Source organism: Suncus etruscus, chromosome 9, assembly GCF_024139225.1.
Source record: "Suncus etruscus isolate mSunEtr1 chromosome 9, mSunEtr1.pri.cur, whole genome shotgun sequence".
NCBI classification, from domain to species: domain Eukaryota; kingdom Metazoa; phylum Chordata; class Mammalia; order Eulipotyphla; family Soricidae; genus Suncus; species Suncus etruscus.
Genome location: NC_064856.1, coordinates 9,269,545 through 9,293,828, shown reverse-complemented (window position 1 = coordinate 9,293,828; position 24,284 = coordinate 9,269,545). Strand labels below are relative to the sequence as shown.

Below are 24,284 nucleotides of genomic sequence, written 5' to 3'. Positions count from 1 at the left end.
TCCTGGCTCTATGCTCAGAAATCGCTCCTGACAAGCTCAGGGGACCATATGGGATGCCAGGATTCGAACTACCGTCCTTCTGCATGCAAGGCAAATGCCCTACTTCCATGCTATCTCTCCAGCCCTTGTCTCCCTAGTTTTAAGATTAACACATTAGGGGCCGAGAAGGTGGCGCTAGAAGTAAGGTGTCTGCCTTGCAAGCGCTAGCATAGGACAATCCCCCCCCTCCCATATGGTCCTCCCAAGCCAGGATCGATTTCTGAGCGTCAAATGGGTGTGGCCCAAAAACCAAAAAAAAAAAAAAAAAAAAGGATTAACACATTAATTCAGTATCCTAGAATTTAAAGTAAGCAAACCTTGCTCATCCAAATGCCAATTTTTGTTTGTTTTTGTTTTTGGGTCACACCAGCAGCTCTCAGGGGCCACTTCTGGCTCTGCGCTCAGAAATTATTCCTGTCATTCCTCACACGGGGCACCAAAAAAAAAAAAAAAAAGTAAAGAAAAGAAAGAAATCATTCCTGGCAGACACAAGGGACCATATGGGATACTGGGATTTGAACCACAGTCAGTCCTGGATTGGCTGCGTGCAAGGCAAATGCTATCTCTCTGGCCCTCAACAGATTCTTACATAACATTTCATTCAGGTCATTTTATTGGAGGGAAGGGGGTAGGCCTAGGGCTCAGGCTCTATTCCTAGCTCTCTGTTCAGGACTCACTCCTGATGGTACTGGTGACCATCCAGGGTTGGTTACTTGCAAGGCAAACCTAACCTATACTCTCTCTCCTGCCCTCAACGTCATTTTGTAATAATGTTTATGTGAGAAAAAACGTGGATTCCTTGCCAGGACTTGTGAACTTTGCACTTCTCCCAATATCTGTTTGAGTTATCACTGGGAATTCTGAAGTATCACAGTTTCTCACAATAGCCTAAGCATGTGTGGGATAGCTTAACTATGGTATCTAACTTGTGTCAGTCTTAGTGTGTAGGAGTGTTCCCTGGATGAAACACAGTGTTATCCATTGTTAGTTGCCACCTTCTGGACACTGATGGCCTCAAACTGGAATGAATGGCTTGAAAAATGAGTAAATACAGTTGTATAATATTAGAAGTGTTTTGGGTCTTGCAGTGAGATGTTTGATAATATGTTATCAGATATAAGCCAGAGGAACTGAATTTTTGTTTATATCAGTTTTCCTGTGGTAAAATTGTTTTAGTACGGAGAGATAGCACAGCGGCGTTTGCCTTGCAAGCAGCCGATCCAGGACCAAAGGTGGTTGGTTCGAATCCCGGTGTCCCATATGGTCCCCTGTGCCTGCCAGGAGCTATTTCTGAGCAGACAGCCAGGAGTAACCCCTGAGCACCGCCGGGTGTGGCCCAAAATCCAAAAAAATAAAAAATTTGTTTTAGTTATGTTTAATTTTGCTTAAAGTTGCCATTTCTATGACCCTCTCAGCATTAAGGGAGGAGAGGACTTGATGTATTTAGACTGTTAATGACATACTTCAACAGAATTCTAAACAATATATATATATATATATATATATATATATATATGTATGTATGTATATATTTCTTTTTCCATTTATCAACAGTTATTATCAAGCTACAACTCTTGACTTATACAGACCCTTGGCAACGTGATACATGATTTAAAATAGAGGGAGAGAGCCGAGAGAGAAAGTACATTGGATAGGACACTTGCCCGGCAACCTGGGTTTGATTCCTGGCACCTTCAATAGTCTAAGTCCTGCCAACAGTAAGCCCTGAGCACAGTCAGGTGTGACGACCCCCCCCCCCCCCAATGAAAACAAAGTAAGAGCTGGAGTGTGAATTGAAAGCCAGTGAAATGAAGGGAAGAGGGAGAAACTTGGTGAAGAATGTGAATTATTGGGCTTCTTTGACAGCATAGCCACTAGTGCTCTTGCCTTGCACACAGTCAGCCTGGCATCCCCTTTGGTTCCCCATATATCACCAGGAGTGATTCCTGAATGCAGATCCTGGAGTAACCCTTGAGCACCTCTGGGCATGTCTTCCAAACAAACAAAATATAATTTGTTCTGCTGTGCCAATCCAAAACATGGATTTGCCTTGTTGTCACCTCTTCAGGCTGCTGCAGATCCCTTCAATGACTAAATTTTCATATGTACTTTATCAAGTCTCTTATGATATCACTTCTTCTATAGACCTGAAAAAAGATACTGTTCACATGTAAAAATAACATGTAAATGTTATTTTATTTTATTTTTTTTTTTTGGTTTTTGGGTACACCTGGCGGTGCTCAGGGGTTACTCCTGGCTGTCTGCTCAGAAATAGCTCCTGGAGGCACGGGGGACCATATGAGACACTGGGATTCGAACCAACCACCTTTGGTCCAGGATCAGCTGCTTGCAAGGCAAACACCGCTGTGCTATCTCTCCGGGCCCATAAATGTTATTAACATTATTTTGATTCTGTACTTTCTGTAGTAGCTTTATCTTTGCCTCTAGAATCCTTAAGTATTCTTAGACCATACTTTTAGAATTGTTGGGTAGGTTATTTAATGTAAGCTAAGGGAAAGACTTGGGACTTTAATTATAAGAGTAGTGGAAACTTTTTAAGAAATTTTAATAGCTCTGTGATAAGATATATTTGACTTTTTTTTTTGTGCTTGTTTTTGTTTGTTTTTTTTTGGGGGGGGGAGGGCACACCCAGGTGTTACTCCTTGCTCTGCACTCATAAATCGTTCCTGGCAGGCTTGAGGGTTCTTAGAGGATGCCTGAGATCAAATTCAGTCCATCCTGGGTTGGCTCCATGCAATGCAAACACCTTACCGCTGTGCTATCTCCCTGGCCCTTATTTGACAGTTTAAAATTTGCAATTTTGCTGCTACATGGAGAATAGATTGGGGAGATAAAAGAGAAACAAAGAATAGGTAGAATGGGTACTGGAGCCATAGCATAGCAGATAGGGCATTTACCTTGCATGTTTGATCCTATCTTCTGCAACCCATATGATTCCCTGAAACTGCCTGGAGTAGTTTCTGAGCAGAGAGCCTGGAGTAACCCCGGAGTATCCCTAGGTGTGGCCCCAACCGAAAACAAACAAAAAAAGAATAGGTAGGAGGCAGTTACTCTAATACATGCGTGAGATGACAAATGTGAGCTAACGGGACAATTAATGTTAGAGGTGATATATTTTATCTTGTGTTTTTTTTTTTTTGGGGGGGGGTCACACCCAGTGGTGCTCAGGTTACTCCTGGCTCTACTTAGAAATTGCCCCTGGAAGGCTGGGGGGACCATATGGAATGCCAGGAATTGAACCACCGTCAGTCCTGGATTGGCTGTGTGCAAATACCCAACTGCTGTGCTATCTTTCTGGTCCCAGAAGTGCTATATTTTAAAATATTTTTAGCATTTATCTGTCAGGCTTGGTAACTTTTTATTCTTTGTGTTTCAGAAAAAAGATAGGAAAGATAACTCAGTAGATGGAACCAGATAGACCTTGGTTTGAATTTTAAAAAAGCTATTAATGAGCTGTATGAGAAATTGATCTGATTTCTTTCTGCCTTTAAGAGACAACTCTGGAGTTTTTATTTATCAAAAACAAAAACAAAAAAATCATTGAGGCCTGAGTGATAGCACAGTAGGGGTAGGGCAGCATGCCAGGGACTTCGGTTCAATATTCAGCATCTCATATGGTCTCCTGAGCCCACTAGGAATGACCCCTGAGAGCACAGCCAGGAGTAATCTCTGAGCTCTGCCAGGTGTGGCTCTAAAACGACGACAAATCTCATAGAGTTAGCTTTTTTCCTCCTGAAAGTCTCAGTTATTAGAATTAGCTGGCTGGCTATTTTGTTGTTGTTGTTATTGTTGTTGTTGTTGTCCAGGGACAATTTGATCCATATCTGGTGGTACTCCCAACTCTGTGATCATATTGGTGCTCTAGGTGATGCTGGAAGGCTGAGTATTAAATGCAGGCCTCCCACATGCAAAATCTGTGTTAAGCCTTTTGAGTTTATCCATCCAACTTGGGCTCCATGTAGTTGGCCAGATAGTAATGCCCCTTCCTTATGAAGTGTGTGTTGTGCTTTTTGGGTTATCCATCCAGTATATATTTGGCTAGAATATCGGCTATTATAATGTTGAGTTTGAGATTCATTAGTGTGGGTAAGGGTAGATGCTAGTCAAATATAGTTTTAATTTGTTATGTGAAAAGTATTAGCTTGATGCAACTTGAAACAGATGGTATGCAGTTGGAGTAGATTATATAATTCCAAGAAAAGATTTGCTGGAGCTGGGAACTAACAATCCATAGTTTCCTTTTCTCTGTTTACTTTTATTTGTGGAGTTTGGGCCATACCCAGTAGTGCTCAGGGCTTATTCCTGGCCCCTTCTTTCAAGTATCACTCCTGGTGGCACTCAAGGAATTAAATGGAGTACCAGGGATCAACACGTGCAAGGCAAATGTCCTACCCACTATAGGGGCTCTAGCTCCTCTCATATTTACATTTTAAAGTAGGTTGTGTTCCTTTTGCTTTCAGTTTGCATTGTAACTGATAAGCTTTTGATGTTGGCAACCAATTATAATAATATTTAATATATTTAAATATCAAAATGATCAGTGGGGCTCAGGTCTAGTACAAGGGGAACAATTGTTTTCCGTTCATTTGGCCAACTCTTCATTAAAAAAATAAAAGCACTGGAAGAGATCCATCAGTTATTTTCAACACAATGATTACTGGTATATTTCTTTTTTTTTTTTTTTTTTTTTTGGTTTTTGGGCCACACCCGTTTGACGCTCAGGGGTTACTCCTGGCTATGTGCTCAGAAATCGCCCCTGGCTTGGGGGAACCATATGGGACGCCGGGGGATCGAACCGCTGTCCATTCCTTGGCTAGCGCTTGTAAGGCAGGCACCTTACCTCCAGCGCCACCGCCCGGCCCCGATTACTGGTATATTTCTAATGGGTATCTGTCTAATAATATCTTTTTTTTTTTTTGGTTTTTGGGCCACATCTGGCGGTGCTCAGGGGTTACTCCTGGCTGTCTGCTCAGAAATAGCTCCTGGCAGGCACGGGGGACCATGTGGGACACCGGGATTCGAACCAACCACCTTTGGTCCTGGATTGGCTGCTTGCAAGGCAAATGCCGCTGTGCTATCTCTCCGGGCCCTAATAATATCTTACTATAGTGTAACAATCATTACCCATGTGCTTGCTTGTTCCTCTTCTTTTCTCATAAACTTTTTGCTTTTCCTGCTTTGCTTTTTTTTTTGGGTACACATGTACACATTCAACATTGTTGGATACTTACTCTTGGTTCTGCACTCAGAGATCACTCCTGTCCTTAGTTGTTACTTATTGGACTTCAATAACCTTCTTACTTCCATGAGGAGAGTAAGGACAACAGTTGATAAATCAGCAGGAGAATCAGAATTCATAGTTCACATCTTCCAGTCTTCTTCCAATTCTTCTCCCTTGATAGCTTGTCTTTTCTTCAGGAGTATAAATCTCTAATTTGTAATTTGATCTTTTTTGGGGGGTGGAGGGCTTTGGATCGCAGTCACGATTCTCAGGAGTTACTCCAGGCTCTGAGCTCAGAAATTGCCCTGCAGGCTTGGGGGACCAAGTCTGGGATGTATCCTAAATTATTGTTTCAGATAATATTTCATTAATTGGGATAAAGGAAAATGCTCAAGGGTTACTCCTGGCTTTCACCCAGGAATTACTCCTGGCAGTGCTTGTGGGATTATATCAGATGCCAGGACCCAAACCCAGATCAGAGTTGCATGCAAAGCAAGCACCTTACCTGCTGTAATATCTCTCCCAACCCCAGTCTCTTAAATTCTTTCACATCTTTTGCTACATATAACCTATATTCTGACCTTTGTAATCATTATATTGCTGATGTGATGGCAAACTAAGGTAAAATAATTGGTTTAGGGGCCAGAGTGATATCACAGCAGTAGGGTGTTTGCTTGTACATAGACAACCCGGGATGGACCTGGGTTTGATCCCCAGCATCCCATATGGTCCCTCGAGCCTGCCAGGAGTGATTTCTGAGTGCAGCACCAGGAGTAACCCCTGAGCGTTGCTGGGTGTGACTTACCCCCCCCTCAAAAAAAAAAAAACAGCGATATGGTGCTTGCTTTGTACATGGCCAACCCAGGATGTAGCCGGGTTCAATTCCTAGAATTAAACGTGATCCCCTGAGCCTTCCAGGAGCGATTTCTAAGCATAGAGTCAGGAGTAAATCTTGAGCGCCACCAGGTGTGACCCAAAAACCTAAACAAAATTAAATAAATGTTGGTGCCAGAGAGAGATCACAGCGGTGTGGTGTTTGCCTTGCATGCGGCCAATCCAGGACGGATGGTGTTTTGAATCCTGGCACCCTATATGGTCCCCCATGCTTGCCAGGAGCAATTTCTGAGTGTAGAGCCAGGAGGAACCCCTGAGCGATGTCAGGTGTGACCCAGAAACCCAGAATAAATAAATGTTAAAAAAATAAAAATAAATAAATGTTAAAAAAATAAAAATAGGGGCCAGAGAGATAGCATGGAGCTAAGGCATTTGCCTTTCATGCAAAAAAGTCAGTGGTTCGAATCCCAGCATCCCATATGGTCCCCTGAGCCTGCCAGGAGTGGTTTCTGAGCGTGGAGCCAGGAGTAACCCCTGAGCGCTGCTGGGTGTGACCCCAAAACCAAAAAAAAATAAAAATAAATAAAATAATAAAATAAAATAAATTTATTATAAGAGTTTAAAAGGTCCCAAAATTATCAGTTATTTTTAATCTTAGAATTCATATCTAACTTGAACTTTTTATGACGGATCTAAGAGTTGTTTAGAGAACAACACTTATTCCATCTTAAATAAATTTCCTCTTATAATCATCTTAAAAATCTGTTACATTGGAGCCGTAGTGATAACACAGTGGGTAGGGTGTTTGCCTTGCACACAGCTGGCCTGGTTTTCATTCCTGGCATCCTATATGGTCCCTTGAGGGCTGCTGGATCTGGCCCTCCCAAAAAATACTTGTTACAATCGACCAGAAATAGGACTCAATAGTAGAGTACATCTTATATAATGGAGCCCTAAATTTGATTCCTAGGATAGCTTCCCCTCAAATAATAATTTGTTCCCCAAGTTATGTATTTCTCATAATATAAAAACTAAAATGACAGTTACATTCAAAATCTAAGGGTTATTTTGGTTTTGTTCAACCAAGTTTTTTTTTTTTTTTTTTTTTTTTTTTTGGTGGGAGGGGGTTGATTTCTGGCTATGCGCTCAGAAATTGATCCTGGCTTGGGGGACCATATGGGACGCTGGGGAATCGAACCGTGGTCCATCCTAGGTCAGCCGTGTGCAAGGCAATCGCTCTACCACTGCACCATCATGTTGGCCCCTCAGCCAAGTTGTTTTTTTTAATTATCCTAGCAATAGTGTTTATGAAATCTGTTCATATTTAAGAAAAACAAATTTCTTCCCAGTGACTTAAAAACATTTTTTAGAACACTATGATTTACCAAATTATTCATAGTACTGTTGTTTCAGGCATTAAGTATTCAAACACTAATCCCACCACCAAGGGGTCTTTCTCTTTACCACTGTCCCCAGGTTTCCCACCCATCACCTAACCTGCCTCCTTTCAGGCACAAAATTTTTACTTCATATTGTTTATTACACAAAGGTAAATGAAAAAATCAAAACTTACATCAGTAAGGATCAATTTGAAGTAATTGTTCTATCTTTTAATGATGTTACTAAAGCCAAAGTCTAAGGATTTACTGGGCCGTGGTTTATGCTCATTGAGCCTTCTATGTTACTGTTTAGACTCACTGAGCATGGTGGTCTTCTATGTAACTTTGTCCTCAAGTTTGCTGTGATTCTACTAGGTTGACAGTATTATGAAATTCTGGGTGTCAAGCGACCGTGTGTTCCTGGATCTATAGATAAGGAACATATTTGGTGGCTTGGCAGTTTGAAAAGGTTTAGTTGTGGGGGTGTCAAGCAACATGCTTTTAAATGTCTATAGATCTGGAACATAGTTTGAGGCTTGGCAGTTTGAAAAGGTTCAGTTGTCAAGTTGGGCCAATTCTATGTAAGAGGTTGTTGGGTTTAGTGGTGAGCTGCTGTGCCTTCAGGCAGAAAACAAAATCTTCTGAGAAGGGCCTAGAGTTTTCAGCCTGGACCAGCTCCCTGGAAAGAGTTGGTATCCATCATTTTCTTTTGGATCTTAGTAAAGGAGCTGAGATATTCTTCTGTGGGGAAGATAGCTGGTGTTGCATCCCCTCGATTTTTTAATATATCTAAGGAACTCTGGAATTGAAGACTTAAAGATGCTTGGTTCTGTCAAGGGATTCACTTAGTATGTAAAGCATTTATGAAAATCATTTCATAGAAATTCAGACATGAACCACCTTAAATAGGGATGACATAGAGGCATGTCACATGTGCCATGCAGAGAGGTAAGTGCTACTTTGGAACAATTTTTTTCAGTTTGTCAGATTATAACTCGTTGGACAGATCACTCAAATGTAGTGCACATTCATGCTACACAGCCCCCAACAAAATTGTCCCTTTACATTGAACTTGGTGTTTTTATAAACTATTAATTATTCCATGTAATATTTCTAAAAGTAAATGGGTGTTACCAGGCTAGTGATATTATATGGGAAACAAATTGGATATGATTACTTATTAGTAAAGTAGTCAATCCAGGATTTGATAATATGTTTTTGTTCTCTAATCATGTAACTGTTTGTTAGACTGGTTTGGCATTATCTTTAATTCTAATCTTTCCTGCCAAGGAGAACTTATTCTCTCTCTCTTTTTGGCCTATGTTGAAAAAAAAGTAAAAGGTGAAATGATAAAAAATTTCTACAAATCTTTGGTAATAGAGTAAGAACTCATACTGCATCTCTGTCTTCATACTCATGCCTTTTATGCTTTCTGTGTTACTGCTTGAGACAGACAAAATAATGTTGCTGTTACAGGTTTGTGAGTAGTGAATTTAATTGGAGATTTTATCTATAAACAGGATTCTTATGATTGGGTTTTACCCACTGTATAAGCTTTCACTTGGAACATAGTTCAGTATTCTGCACTTGAGCTGCTATGCTTCTGTCATTTTACCAAGTGCTGAATATTAAAGCACATGTAACTATAATTGTTAAACCCTCCTCAGGCCCTTTGGCGCCCTTGCTGTAAAGGCAGGTGGTCTGAAGAAAGGCTCCCTCTAGGTTGTTGCACACTGTATACAACACATAGCAGTGCGAGACAACTGTCAGTTCCTTCCTTCCCTTCTCCTTCCACCCTCCAGAAAGCTGGGCTCCAGATGGAAGAGCTGGAAATATGTCAATTGTTCACTGAAGGGCATTGATAAAATACTGTCAGGAAGAAAAAGGCAAGCACAACAGCTCATTAGTCCACTAATCAGACAGGATGATCATCAATTTCACAAAGAAAATGTCCTAGCCAGAGATGGAAGAGCTGGCAAAGTGTTTTCCACATGGCTCTCTGAGACTACATTTTCATCAAGGGATTTGTAACTTAAGGGCAATGTGTCCTTAATTGAATTTCTGTATTCCTTCCCAAAATGTGGTCACTGCAAATTGTAGCATAAAAAATTTTAATTTGTCAGAGACCCATGAATGTACAAAGATGTGCCTGTTGCAGTCATCATAAATGCTTTTGTTTGTGCTATGTTATAGATAGCTCATTGAAAGGGAATTCTGATTTAACATTCTTAGGTGAACCTTTGGGATCATTTTCTTTTATTTTAAATTTAATTCATGTTTGATGCCTTAGGTTCAGTCCCTGACACCACGAGAAACAAATAAATGAAGATGTAAGATCCAAGGGTCAATGCAGTAGTACAGCAGGTAGGGTGCTTGCCTTGCATGCTGTTGCTCTGAGTTCAATCCCCAACATTCTATGGTCCTCTGAGCTCTGCCAGGAGTAATTCCTGAGAGCCATGAGTAATTTCTTAGCATCATTGGCTATTGCCTAAAAACAAAACAAGCAAACAGGAGCCAGAGCAGTGGGTTTAAACGGTAGAGTGTTTGCCTTGCACGTGCTGACCTAGGACGGACCACGGTTCGATCCCCCTGCATCCCACATAGTCTCCTAAGCCAGGAGCATTTTCTGAGTGCATAGGCAGGAGTAACGCCTTAGCATCACGTAGTGTGACCCAACCCCCCAAAAAAAAACCGAAACAAAAAGACAAGCAAACAAATCTAGAGAATAAATATTAGTAATTAAGTAAAAAGCTTAAAATAATTGAAATATTATTTCTCAGTATCAAGTTTTGCTCATTAGTTCAGACTTAATTCTATTGGTGATGATGTTTAATCTAATTTACCTCTCTAGAATTTGTTTTATGTAAGGTTATCAAACAGCTGCTTATTGTGAAATTGTCCCTGTGCACAAAGTAGTGTATACTTAGGTTAGAATTAGCTCAGCTTTTCATCTTCGTTTGACATTTGACATTTATATGCCAGTGTCAAAGATATTACTGTACTTTTTGGTGTGTCATTTGTTTTTGTTTTTGGGTCACACCGGAGGCACTCAGGCGTTACTCCTGGCTGTGCTCAGAAATTGCTCTTGGCAGGCTCCGGGGACCATATGGGTCCATCCTAGGTTGGCCGCTTGCAAGGCAAACTCCCTGCCGCTGTGCTACTGCTCTGGCCCCTTTGTTTCTGTTTTTTGTATCTGTCAGGAGTTGAGGCCAGGGCCTCTCACACATACAAAGCATATGCTCTATCACTCTTTTCAATGATGCTATCTAATAGCATTTTTGTTTGTTTGTTTTTGATTTTTTGGCCACACCCATTTGATGCTCAGAGGTTACTTCTGGCTAAGTGCTCAGAAATTGCCCCTGGCTTGGGGGGACCATATGGGACACCGGGGGATCGAACCGCGTTCCTTCCTTGGCTAGCGCTTGCAAGGCAGACAGCTTACCTCTAGCGCCACCTCACCGGCCCCTATCTAGCATTTTTTAAATATAATTATTTAAGCACCGCGGTTACAAAAATGTTCATGATTGAATTTCAGTCATAGAATGTACACCACCGGGCCCGGAGAGATAGCATGGCGGTGTTTGCCTTGCAAGCAGCTGATCCAGAACCAAAGGTGGTTGGTTCGAATCCCGGTGTCCCATATGGTCCCCCGTGCCTGCCAGGAGCTATTTCTGAGCAGACAGCCAGGAGTAACCCCTGAGCACTGCCGGTGTGACCCAAAAACCAAAAAAAAAAAAAAAAAAAAAAGAATGTACACCACCTTCCACAAGTGCACATTTCCTGCCACCAATGTCTCCAGTTTCTCTCTCACCCACTCTCACCCTCCTGCCTATGGGCAAGCATTTTAATTTTCCCTTTCCCTCTACATGTCCTTCTCCCTCCTCCTCTATCTGTTCCTCTCCCCCCGTCCTTTCCCCTCTACCCATACCTCCCTATCGCCCTCTCCCTCCTTTTTTGACACTGTAGTTTGCACAATTGCTAATGAAGGCAAATCACTTTATCCCCTTCCAGCACCCAGTTCTTGTCCAGAGTTATATCTATTCTATCTAACATTTTTCACATATGGTCTATTACTCTTTTCCTGGCTATGATTTCGATTATTTCTGCTTTGAATAATACACATACATACATGTAGTATCTCATTATCTGTGGTAATTTATATATAACAGATGATGACTCATTTTTATACTATGAAGTTATAATGCTTATTGAACTCGACAGGCCCACATTAGCCTGTTTCCCATATAATATGATTCAGTTATAAGAAGCCAAGAAAGAAATTTAATTTATGTCCTTGTTTCCTCCTTACTCAGACACTATCAGGTCATATCACCCTTTGCTCTTGTTGACTTTGTTTTCTAGGATTGCTAAAACAAAGTGCCACAAATTAAATATTTGCAAGTGAAGGAAGGAATAAATGTACTAACAAGATTGATTCCTCCATAGAACCACAAAGAAAAGAATACATATTCTATACCTTTTTCCTAGTATATAGTGCAGGAGAGCACAGGATATGGGGAGAGTATATGAAACCCATAAAATCATATGGTTTGGCCCTAGTACATGATGAGACAAGCTTCTTGTTAGAACTAGATTCCTGCTTTTTCTTTAATCCTGCAACTTAAATAGCTGTTGGGGTAGAGAGAACAACACAACCCACACCTGGTACAGTTGATGTCAATAATGGCTTTAGCTTGTTGATTTGAATTCCCATGCCCCTTCTTGGTACTTATTCCCTTGGAAGCCTCCTGCTTCATATTTTCCCTAGAGATTTCACCACCTTAATCAATAAGAGGCAATTGACAGGTAGTTGGGTTCTGCAGCTTCAACCTGAAAAGGAATCAGATCGATTAGACGGGAATATTACTCAAACAGATCAGGCCCTTAGAACAGTAGACGGTACTCTAATAAACACACCTCTGAGTTTCTCTTCTTGCCTCTCCTATCCAGGTTAATTTACTTTCACATAGGTTACTTAAGAAGAGTGGAGTGGACTTTAAGAATGCATTTAATTCTCCCTGAGAGAGCACAACAGCAGGGTCTTTGCCCTTCACACGGCTGACCCAATCCCTAGCGTTTCATATGGTCCCCCAAGCCAGGAGCGATTTTAGAGCGCATAGCCAGGAGTAACCCCTGAGCATCACCGGGTGTGGGCCCAAAACGAAAAACAAACAAAAGAATATATTTAATTCTGGGAGTGCTGGAGAGATAGCACAGCAGTAGGGCATTTTGCCTTGCATGTAGCCGACCCAGGATGGGTGGTGATTCAAATCCTGGCATTCCATATGGTCCCCTGAGCCTGCCAGGAGTGATTTCTGAGTGCAGAGTCAGGAGTAACCCCTGAGCACAACCAGGTGTGACCCCCCCCCCCAAAAAAAAGGAATGCATTGATTCAATCAGCTACAAAAAAAATAGTGCTCTTCACCTTGAACCCTGCCAGACTGCTACTACCGAATAATTTTGGCTTGCTCCTTTGCATAAACACAGCAATACTGGAGAAATCTCCACTTGGAGCACCCCATTATTGACAGAGAATTTCTGGGGATTTGTCAAGGACTGAGCAGGTGTTGAATATTTTACCTGTCATTTCAAGGTTGGCCAATGTAAAGATGAGAAGGCCAGTTCAGTATGATGATCTGAAGATGAGATACCTTGGGCATCTCACCCTCTGAAGGAGTGTCCCAAAGGTTCCCTGTCCTACTCCTCCTCTCCAGGGTTGGGAGAGACTCTGACCTCTGAATCCACTTTCCTTTTCTTGAGACTGAGAGTGGAGGGGACCATATGGGATTCGAACCACCATCCGTCCTGCATCGGCTGTGTGCAAGGCAAATGCCCCATCATTGTGCTATCTCTCCAGCACCATGCCCTACCTGATTTTGGTGGGGGGTTACACCTGGCAGCTCTCGGATTACTCCTGGCTCTATGCTCAGAAATCGCTCCTGGCAGGCTCAGGGGACCATATGGGATGCCGGAATTCGAACCACCGACCTTCTGCATGCAAAGCAAACGCCTGACCTTCATGCTATCTCTCCGCCCCCCCAACCTGATTTTTAAGATTTCCTGTCTGCATAAGGAGTAATCCCCACTACAGAGAGGAAAATTTATTGCCTGCATTCATGCAAATCAACATAATGCTGTGAAACGTCAATAATACTGAAGGTGCTAAGGAGAGAGAAAAAGCAAAAAATAAAACCATGACCATAATTACAAAGCTCTTTGTGATACACTTATCAATATCCTTGGCAGAAAGTAATGAAAAATCTAGTAAGGAGTATAACAACAAATACAAAAGCATTTAAACACGTCTTTGATACATACCATACAAAAAGTAGAAGCTTTATTCATTCTCTTGATCCACATCACATACATTTCACCACTAATATGTTAAAATTGTTATACATAAAATTTGAAGAGAATTTTGAATACCAGGAAGAATGCCCACTATTTTTTGGCAGACTTTAGACTTTAAAAGTTCCTAGTGTTAACAATCACTAATTTTCAGAAATCTTTAAACTGAAGTTCAATGTATTTTCTTTTTTCTTTTTTCTTTTTTTTTTTTTTTTGGTTTTTGGGCCACACCCGGCGGTGCTCAGGGGTTACTCCTGGCTGTCTGCTCAGAAACAGCTCCTGGCAGGCACGGGGGACCATATGGGACACCGGGATTCGAACCAACCACCTTTGGTCCTGGATCGGCTGCTTGCAAGGCAAACGCCGCTGTACTATCTCTCCGGGCCCTCAATGTATTTTCTTAAATACTTGATTATTCCTTTAAAATCTTGTAGGTACTTGTAACACTCATTACCCAGTTACTACAATAAAAAGACTATAAAATAATTTTAAAATAGCCGAACTCCTTTTATAGAAAAGATTAGCTAAACTATGAATTAGAGACATAATAATAGTCATCATCCAGTTTCATTATACAGTTTCTTTCCTTAGTACACATCCTCAAACCTTCTGCACATTCCTTTAACTTACAAATGCCTTACATCCATGCTATCTTTCCGGCCCCACATTCCTTTAACTTCATTCTGTAAATTTTCTCCATTTCTATTTGTTTTGTTTTGGTTTTGGTTTTTGGTTTTTGGGTCACACCCAGCAGCGCTCAGGGGTTACTCCTGGCTCGAGGCTCAGAAATCACTCCTGGCAGACTCGGGGATCATATGGGATGCTGGAATTCAAACCACTGTCCTTCTGCTTGCAAGGGTGATGCCTTACCTCCATGCTATCTCTACGGCCCCTCCCCATTCCTATTTATAACCAACTGGTTACTCCTTTTCAGAATGCCCTTTGTCTTCTCAGTATTCATAAATCCATACATTATCTTTCTTGCATAAATCACACATCACTCACCTACTTTTCTTTTTTTCTTTCTAACCTTTCTCTGTTTACAACATACAATTTGAAGTATTCCCATAGTAGAACAGTAAGACAGATGTAATAATTTGTTAAATTTTCAATTATCTACACAAAAAATAAACTATAATTATTAAAGGTAAGCAAAACATTTAAACAAATGTCCCTACTTTGAAGACCTCAAGTTAATAATTTGTAAATTACCATCAGTTTCATTTGTTCCCACCCCCTTTTTTGGGGGGGTCACACCCTGCGGCACTTAGAGGTTACTCCTGGCTCTGTACTCAGAAAAGCTCCTGGCAGCACCGGGATGATTAACCACTTTCTGATCTAGATTGGCTCCTTGCGAGGCAAACGCCCTATGGCTGTGCTATCTCTCTGGCCCCTCCATTTGTCCTTTCTAAAGTAAATTTAGCCTATTTTTAAATGCCTGAAGCTAATGAAGATTCCTCCTTTTTTTTTTTTTTTTGGTTTTTGTTTTTATTTTGTTTTTTGGGCCACACCCGGTGACGCTCAGGAGTTAATCCTAGCTATGTGCTCAGAAATCGCTCCTGGCTTGGGGGACCATATGGGATGCCAGGGATCAAACTGAGGTTTGTCCTAGTCAGCCATGTTCAAAGCAAATGCCCTACCACTGCGCTAATGCTCTGGCCCCATGAATATTCCTTTTAATTTACTTAAGTTGTATTTGAAAAGAAAACTTTTAGTCAAAATATTGAATCAGAATTGAATAAATTCAAAAGCTCTGGTCCTTTATTGTGCTCGTGTTACATGTTAAAATTCTATTTGTCAATTAATAAAAATAATTTTAGATTATTACAATATATAATTCCCTTAAAAAGACTCTCAAGGTTTGTACTCCAGAGGAATTACAATTTTATGTGACCTCGTCACACATTATTACTCTACTCCCTACTCAATAATTTGACACATTTTCCAAAATAGTTTTTCTTTAACCTCATTTTTCTTTTTTTTTTTTTTTTTTTTTTTTTTTTTTTTTTTGGTTTTTGGGCCACACCCGTTTGACGCTCAGAGGTTACTCCTGGCTATGTGCTCAGAAATCGCCCCTGGCTTGGGGGGACCATATGGGACGCCGGGGGATGGAACCGCGGTCCTTCCTTGGCTAGCGCTTGCAAGGCAGACACCTTACCTCCAGCGCCACCTACCCGGCCCCTAACCTCATTTTTCAATTTTTTAAGGATACCATATTTTACACATGCACTTTATAATTTCTTGCTGCTTCAATGTTTAGCTTATGAAATTGCTAAATTTAGTAAATGAATATAGTTGAACTTGTCATACCAATGTGAAGCAAGGAGGTTGCTTCTTGCACTGACAATACAAAAAAATCTATAAATACAAGTAATACAGTTACACAATTAAAATTAACATGTTTGCTAACAATAGATCTAAAAAATAGTTTACTACAAAATAACTCTGTAGATTTCTTCAAATTTAAACATTATAAGCGGCGTTTGCCTTGCAAGCAGCTGATCCAGGACCAAAGGTGGTTGGTTCGAATCCCGGTGTCCCATATGGTTCTCCCCCCCCCCCCCCCCCCCCCCCCCCCGTGCTTGCCAGAAGCTATTTCTGAGCAGACAGCCAGGAGTAGCCCCTGAGCAATGCTGGGTGTGGCCCAAAAACCAAAAAAAAAATTTAAACATTATAGTAACTTAAGTTGTAAAGCCTCAGAAAGATAGAATAAGACTAATTGTACTCTTAAGTTTGAAGAGTTATATTTTATCTAAATACTGTACTCATAATTTTATTTTCTTCCAATTTTGTAAAACAAATTGCTTACATTTGACTGGACCAAATTGTCTTTGATTATATCTTTTTGTTTGTTTGTTTTTGGGTCACACCCGACAGCGCTCAGGGGTACCTCCTGGCTCTACACTCAGAAATCTGGCAGGCTCAGGAGACCATACGGGATAGGATCCCATATGGAATAGGGATTCAAACTACCGATCTGCATGCAAGGCAAACGCCTTACCTTCATGCTATCTCTCCGGACCGATTATATCTTTTCCTTTTCTTTTTTTTTTCCCTTGCTTTTTGGGCCACACCCGGCTGCTTTCGGGTTACTCCTGGCTCTGCACTCAGAAATCGCCCCTGGAAGGCTGGAGGATCATATGGGATGCCAGGGATCAAACCCAGGTTTATCTGGGGTTCACAGCATGGAAGGCAAATGCCCTACCGCTGTGTTATCGCTCTGGCCCCTTGGTTTGTTCATTCTTTTCCTCCCTCCCTCCCTCCCTCCCTCCCTCCCTCCCTCCCTCCCTCCCTCCCTCCCTCCCTCCCTCCCTCCCTCCCTCCCTCCTTCCTTCCTTCCTTCCTTCCTTCCTTCCTTCCTTCCTTCCTTCCTTCCTTCCTTCCTTCCTTCCTCCCTCCCTCCCTCCCTCCCTCCCTCCCTCCCTCTTCTTTTGTTTTTGGATTACTCCTAGCTCCTGGCAGGCTCGGGGGACCATATGGGAGGGATGCCAGGATCCGAACCACCGTCCTTCTGCATGCAAGGCAAATGTCCTACCTCCATGCTATCTCTCCGGCCCTCCCCTTGATTGTATCTTCTTTTTTTATTATATCTTTTAAAGACATTTAAAGCATTTCCACATTTAGATCTTAAGACCAAAATTAAATTTGTCACCTGGTGTCAACCCACTTATGAAATTTAATTATCTTAATAATTTTAAGTACTCACAAAATTAACAATATTATTTATAAAGTCTAACCACAACATTTCCCACATAATTTTCTATTTTTAGATACCTTTAAAACCAGAAATAAATTTTTTTCAGTGGAAATATGAAGAAAATCCCAATTTTTTTTTTTTTTTTTGGTTTTTGGGCCACACCCGTTTGATGCTCAGGGGTTACTCCTGGCTATGTGCTCAGAAGTTGCTCCTGGCTTGGGGGACCATATGGGACACCGGGGGATCGAACCGCGGTCCGTCCTAGGCTAGCGCAGGCAAGGCAGGCACCTTACCTTTAGCGCCTCCGCCCGGCCCCGAAAATCCCAATTTTTAATACTTTTGTAGCCCACTGGAATTAAAATGACCAAAGATTTTTATTTAAATAATTTTTATTTTGACCAAAGTGAATTACAGATCTTTCACAGTAATATTTTAGGTACATAGTGACATTGAATCAGAGGCATTCTCATCACCAGTGTTGTCCTCCCTCCATCCCTGTTCCCAGCATGCATCCCATATACCCCTCCTTTGCCCCCTGGGCTACTAGAATAAGTGGTCCCCTCTGTTTTGTTTGTTTGTTTTGTTTGTTGTAAATTGGATATCGATTATGTTGTCGTTGGCTTTGGATTTGGTGTATGACCAAAGTTTTTCTTTGGCTGATGGCGCTTAAGAGAATTGGGGCCGGAGAGATAGCATGGAGGTAAGGCATTTGCCTTTCATGCAGAAGGTCATCGGTTCCAATCCCGTAGTCCCATATGCTCCCCTGTGCTTGCCAGGAACAATTTCTGAGCATGGAGCCAGGAGTAACCCCTGAGCACTGCCGGGTATGACCCAAAAACCAAGAAAAAAAAAAGAGAGAGAGAATTATGACTTTGCTCAGAAGTGGCTCAAAGGGAGTTCAGTGTTCTTAACTCCTTTAGCTCTCTGGAGATTTTAACCATTAGAGACCTGAACTTAGAAAATTCCCCAATTCCCAATGTATACCACTCACAGCACCCACTTTTCTGGTCAGCAAGTTGGTCTAATCTAACCTCACAGTGGAAAGAGTTCAACCCCTTTTTATTTTCTCAGACACTAACAATCTGTTTGATTGCTTTTGTTGCCGGCCTTCTGCTGCCTGCATTATACTGCCGGGCCGACCTTGAGAGGAGAAGGGGAACATTTCAGTTCAGGCAAGCTCTCGTCTGAAGATAGCCAGCCCCAACTCTATGAAGTGCCAGCACTAGCTCTCCCAACTCTGCCTATTTCAGAGGCGGTTGAGACGCCCCTGCTCCCATGGAAGGAGGGTGTGTAGGAGGAGAGGTTTTAGAAGTTTATGGAGCCTCTACATTGAAAAGAACGGCAGACACCACACAACAAAACAAATTCACAGGACTTCAGCACTCTCACAGGGGCAGCGCTGCTCTCATTCAGGACAGAAGACAATAGATAGGGCCAGAAGGCAAGAATGAGTACACCAGATAGCACAAAGCTTAAGCAGCAAAACCTTCAATCACACAAATGCTGCACACTTCACAAACTTCATAATCATCTGAGGACTCTTATCACACACACCAAAAACCTGACAATCAAGGATCCAGGATCAAAAGCAAACTTGCTCTAGGCAGAAGAGAACTCAATTCTACAAAGGAGGGAAGCCAGTCCTTGTGCAGCGCTGAGCCCAGTCCTAAAAGTTGGGCCCAGCTTGATCCCCTCCTAGTGAGGGACAAGGGAGACCCAGAGTCCAAAACCCTGGTGCTAGGGGCCATTTACTGTATCAACAGGGCTGGGCCAGTGGACGAGCCCCCAAATATTAGGTCTGAACTAGCAGCCCAGTGATAAGACAAGAGTCCGCATGGCAATGCAAGTTACAAAGCGGGGTTTTATTTGCTTAGCTAGCTAAGGGTGCAAGACTTCCACCTGGAAACAGACTTCCAGTCAAGGACCCCAAGTCTAGGGGAGTGAGGATCCATATAGCCATGGCCAAGTGTGTCAGAGCTGAATGTACAGCAGATAAAGAGATACCTAATTCAAATACCGTAAGATACATAATTCAAATGTTACAAGACTGATCTGTTAAGGCTTATCCTGGGTGCCGTGTTCCGGGTCTTGTTTCTTCCTGTCTCCAACTTATTTGAAGACTAACAAGCTAACTGGGAGTATACAAAAGCAGTTTTAGCAAAAGCAGAAACTTTCATGTGGAAAGTGGAAACCTCAGTGGAAAACACAATCTACATGTATTATATGGCTTGAAAATATAAATATCCAGATATAAAGAGATGAGTGTTGGAATTAACTAAGTCACAAACAACTTTGCAACTGGGCATTTTATAGTCATTCCATTAAAATTTTATTAATTTAAAATAAAACCAAAATGAATAGGTTTTTTAAAATCCAGATAGCCCTGGTCAGAAAAAATGTTTCCTCATTCCTGATCTGGTACTTACTTAGAATTAATCTTTAGCCTTTTCTTTGTTGTTTATTTGTTTGAGGGTGTATTTTTAGTTTTGGGTCATAATTTTTAGTGCTGGGGGCTATTCCTGATTTTGGTGGTCACAATTTTCTCCCAGTGGGGTTCAGGGAAACATGCAGTTTGCTAGGGATATAGAGATAGTATCTGAGCTCCTAAAAACCTTTAGATCTTAAAGGTATTTTTGGCCTCCCAAATTATAAAAAATTCATAGTTCAAGGAATTAAAAGATAGACATATCTTTGGAGGGACTGTCATTCAGTCCATTATACTAAATATATGTTTTTTGTTTATTTGGCCCACACCTGGCAGTGCTCAGGGAAGACTCCTGGTCCAGTGCTGCAGGGATCACTACCGGAAGGGATTGGGGATGTGAGGTGCCAGGGATCGAAACACTCACTCAACTATGTGCAAGGCAATTGTCTTACCTGCTATATTATCTCTCTGCCCACCTAAATAAGTTCTTAATTCTCAAGAAAATAAATTATATTAAGGGCTGGTTAAGCACAGCAGAGAGAGTGTTTGCCTTGCACACAGCCGAACCTGAGTTTGAACCTCAGCATCCTATATGGTCCCCTGAGCCTGTCAGGTGTGATTCCTGAGCACAGCACACACCCTTTTAATTTAAATTTTTAATTTAAAATAATTGTCACCATTTTTATTATAGAAAACTCATTTACGGGGGCCGGAGAGATAGCATGGAGGTAAGGCGTTTGCCTTTCATGCAGAAGGTCATCAGTTTGAATCCCAGCATCCCATATGGTCTCCCGTGCCTGCCAGGAGCAATTTCTGAGCATAGAGCCAGGAGTATCCCCTGAGCACTGCTGGGTGTGACCCAAAAACCGCAAAAAAAAAAAAAAAAAAAAAGAAAAGAAAAGAAAACTCATTTACGTTCCTTCTTATTTTCTCTACAGTTGGTCCTGAGAAAAAGGTGCCAGCAATGCCTGGATCGCCTGTGGAAGTGAAGATACAGTCAAGATCTTCACCTCCTACCATGCCACCACTTCCACCAATAAATTCTGGAGGACCGAGGCCAGTGTCATTTACTCCTACCGCATGTAAGACCTATTAATTACTTGGGTTTGTGGTTCAGAGTGACATTGGGATCTTAGAGATTAGTTGCCATTTGGGCTTCTGTGTACATGATTCAGCATTTCAAGATGAGCCTGAGAATAATACTTAGATAGTTTAGGTATTTAGAAATTCAGTCCATTGGTCTAAGGGATCTGGGATGTGCCTCAGTAATAATGCACACACTTTACCATGTGTGGAGCTCTGAAATTCAATCCCAATACCATAGAAATAGTAGTTATTTTAATTGTCTTACTTTAATACAAGTTAAATCATTATTGATTTATGGAATTCAAAGTAGATTTAATAAACTTATTAAACTACTTAAAAGCATTCCAGTACTGTCTTGGTTAGATTTGGAGGCTGGAAGTTCAAGATTAACATTATCAGCATGTTTGGTTTCCTCTAAGTTCTCTATCCTTAGCTTGAAGATAGACACATTCTTACTGTATCCTCCTTTGGTCTTTCTTTGTGCAAATGCTACCGTAGTAAGCTTTCCTTTTCTTCTAAGGAAGAAAAGTCATATTGGATTAGGGACCAAGAGATCATCTTGTTTAAACTTTAAATGTCCTATTCACATATATAGTCACATTCTGAATGCAGGTAGCTGGATTTAGAACCTCTCTATAAGAATTTGGAGCAGTTGGGCTTGGAGCAATAGTACAGTTGTTATGGTGCTTGCCTTGCTTGTAACTGACCTGGGCTCATTCCCTGCACATTTATAAACTCCTGAGCACAGTAGATCCAGCAGTAAGCTCTGAGTACCACTGAGTATGGCCCCAAAACAAAACAAACTTGAGTAACAAAAATAAAATTGAGTGACTAGTGGCTACAGTAGTTTTAATTAAGGAGAATAAAATTAAATTTGATAACCTTAGATTGCCTTAAATTATTTTAACACTGTTTATTACTTTATTTAAACAAAATAGTTCATAATACGGTTGAGTTTTTTCACCGTTACAAAGTCGCTAATGGTTGAGTTTCAGGCATATAGCTTACAATACATTTCACCAGTACACATTTTCCACCACCACTGTTCCCAGTTTCCCTCCTTCTCCCATACCTGCTCCCTCCCTTCCCCCTCCTACCTCCTCCTCCCCTCTCTCTTTCTCTTCCTCTCTCCTACTCTCTTAACCTCTCTCTCTTCTTTTTTTTTTTTTTAATTTTTATTTTTGGGTCACACCTGTAGCGCTCAGGGGTTACTCCTGGCTCTACACTCATAAATCGCTCCTGGCAGGCTCAGGCGACCATATGGGATGCCAGATTGGAACCACCGACTTCTGCATGGGAAGCACAAGCCTTACCTCCATGCTATCTCCCCGGCCCTACCCTCTTCTTTTTATTTTATTATTATTGTTGTTGTTGTTGTTTGGGCCACACCCAGCAGCGCTCAGGGGTTACTCTTGGTTCTGTACTCAGAAATTGCCCCTGGCAGCCTTGGGGGACCACATGGGTGCTGGGAATCAAATCGGAGTCGGTCCAGGGTTATAATATTCTTTTTTTTTTTTTTCGGGCCACACCCATTTGATGCTCAGGGGTTACTCCTGGCTAAGCGCTCAGAAATTGCCCCTGGCTTGGGGAGACCATGTTTTGCAATATTCTTACTGAGGGGATATCATGCTTTATCACTTTACATCCTTTCAGCACTCAATTCTTGTCCAGAATAATCATTTCTAACTATCATTGTCATAGTGGTCCCTTCTTTGCCCTAATCATACTCCCCTCACTATTTGTGTAGAATGCCATTTTTTACTCCAAAGTTATACAGCCTTAGATATGTCCTGTCATGAAATTAAATGATTAAACCCAAACTTTCAAAAGAAGGTAGCTTTTATCTCTAGTTTTTGTTTTTGTTTGTTGGAAATGGAGATTATATCACCACTGGCTGTGCTCAGGACTTTTTTCTGACTGCATTCAGAGATCACTTCTGGTAAGCTCAGGTTCCTTGGGAGGCACCAGAGACTAAACCTGGGTCATAGCACCTGTACTTTAGGGGTTACTCCTGGCATTATGCTCAGAAATCGCCCCTGGCAGGCATAGGGGACCAGGTGGGATGCCGGGATTCAAACTACCGTCCTTCTGTATTAAAGGCAAATGCCTTACCTCCGTGCTATTTCTCCGGCCCCAACCCTCCAATTTTAATTGGTCTTTTACGAACATAAAGAAATGCAGACCATTGCAATTAATCCTTTGTGTGTGTGTGTGTGTGTGTGTGTGTGTGTGTGTGTGTGTGTGTGTGTGTGTGTGTGTGTGTGTTTTGGGGGGGGTCACACCCGGTAGTGCTCAGGGGTTACTCCTGGCTCCATGCTCAGAAATTGCTCCTGGCAGGGGCCGGAGAGATAGCATAGCAGTGTTTGCCTTGCAAGCAGCCAATGCAGGACCTAAGGTGGTTGGTTCAAATCCCGGTGTCCCATATGGTCCCCCATGCCTGCCAGGAGCTATTTCTGAGCAGATAGCCAGGAGTAACCCCTGAGCCCAGCCGGGTGTGGCCCCCCAAAAAAGAAATGGCTCCTGGCAGGCACAGGGGACCATATGGGACACCTGGATTTGAACCAATGACCTCTGTATGAAAGGCAAACGCCTTACCTCCATGCTATCTCTCCAGCCCTGCAATTAATCTTAATTGCTAAGATTGAATGTTGTTGAGCTTTCCTTCCTAGTAGCTTTAATGATCTCTTGTTCTTACTTATTTTTATTTTATTGTATTTTTGGTGCTGATGATCAAGCTCAGGATCTCATGTATACAAGATATGTATATAGTAGTATGTGCAGAGCAAAATATCTGTTTTCTCTTTTATTATTTTTACACTATTTTTTACCTGGGGTGTTTTTTTTGTCCCCCCCATTCACAATACAGACCAGGTAAAGGACCTGGTTTGAGGTGTGGTGTATATGGGGAGCATTTACTGTACCTCCTCTTTCTCTACAGTCAGTATTAAGAACACAGCCTGTGGTAAGCATTGGGAGGCCTTTTTTTTTTTTTTTTTTTTTGAAATTTTTTATATACATTAAAAAAAAATCCTTCACCATTGCAACATTACCTGGTTATTTAACTGTATAACAAAATCATGACGGACACAAAAGCTATGTCTTTTGTACTTCTTTGGTATGGAATAGACTACGTGCAAGGCAAGTGCCCTACTCTCTATACTATTGCTCTTGCTCCTGTACTCTTAACATTTACTTTAAAAGAAAGATTCAAGGAGCCAGAGAGATCTAGGGCTG

At 41.6% G+C, this 24,284-nt stretch overlaps 1 protein-coding gene and 1 pseudogene across 2 annotated transcripts in view; one reads left to right on the top strand and one right to left on the bottom strand.

Annotated features, from left to right (window-relative positions):
* Nucleotides 1-24,284, top strand: part of CBFA2T2 (CBFA2/RUNX1 partner transcriptional co-repressor 2) — a 106,677-nt gene that overhangs the window by 43,784 nt on the left and 38,609 nt on the right. For both annotated transcript variants that reach the window (XM_049779208.1, XM_049779207.1), the window contains one exon: nt 20,903-21,046. In XM_049779208.1, the coding sequence (XP_049635165.1) occupies nt 20,929-21,046 (118 nt within the window). In that variant the 5' untranslated portion in view covers nt 20,903-20,928. Of the gene's footprint in view, nt 1-20,902; nt 21,047-24,284 lie in introns of those variants that run through there.
* On the bottom strand, nt 23,891-24,029 carry LOC126019394 (uncharacterized; annotated as a pseudogene).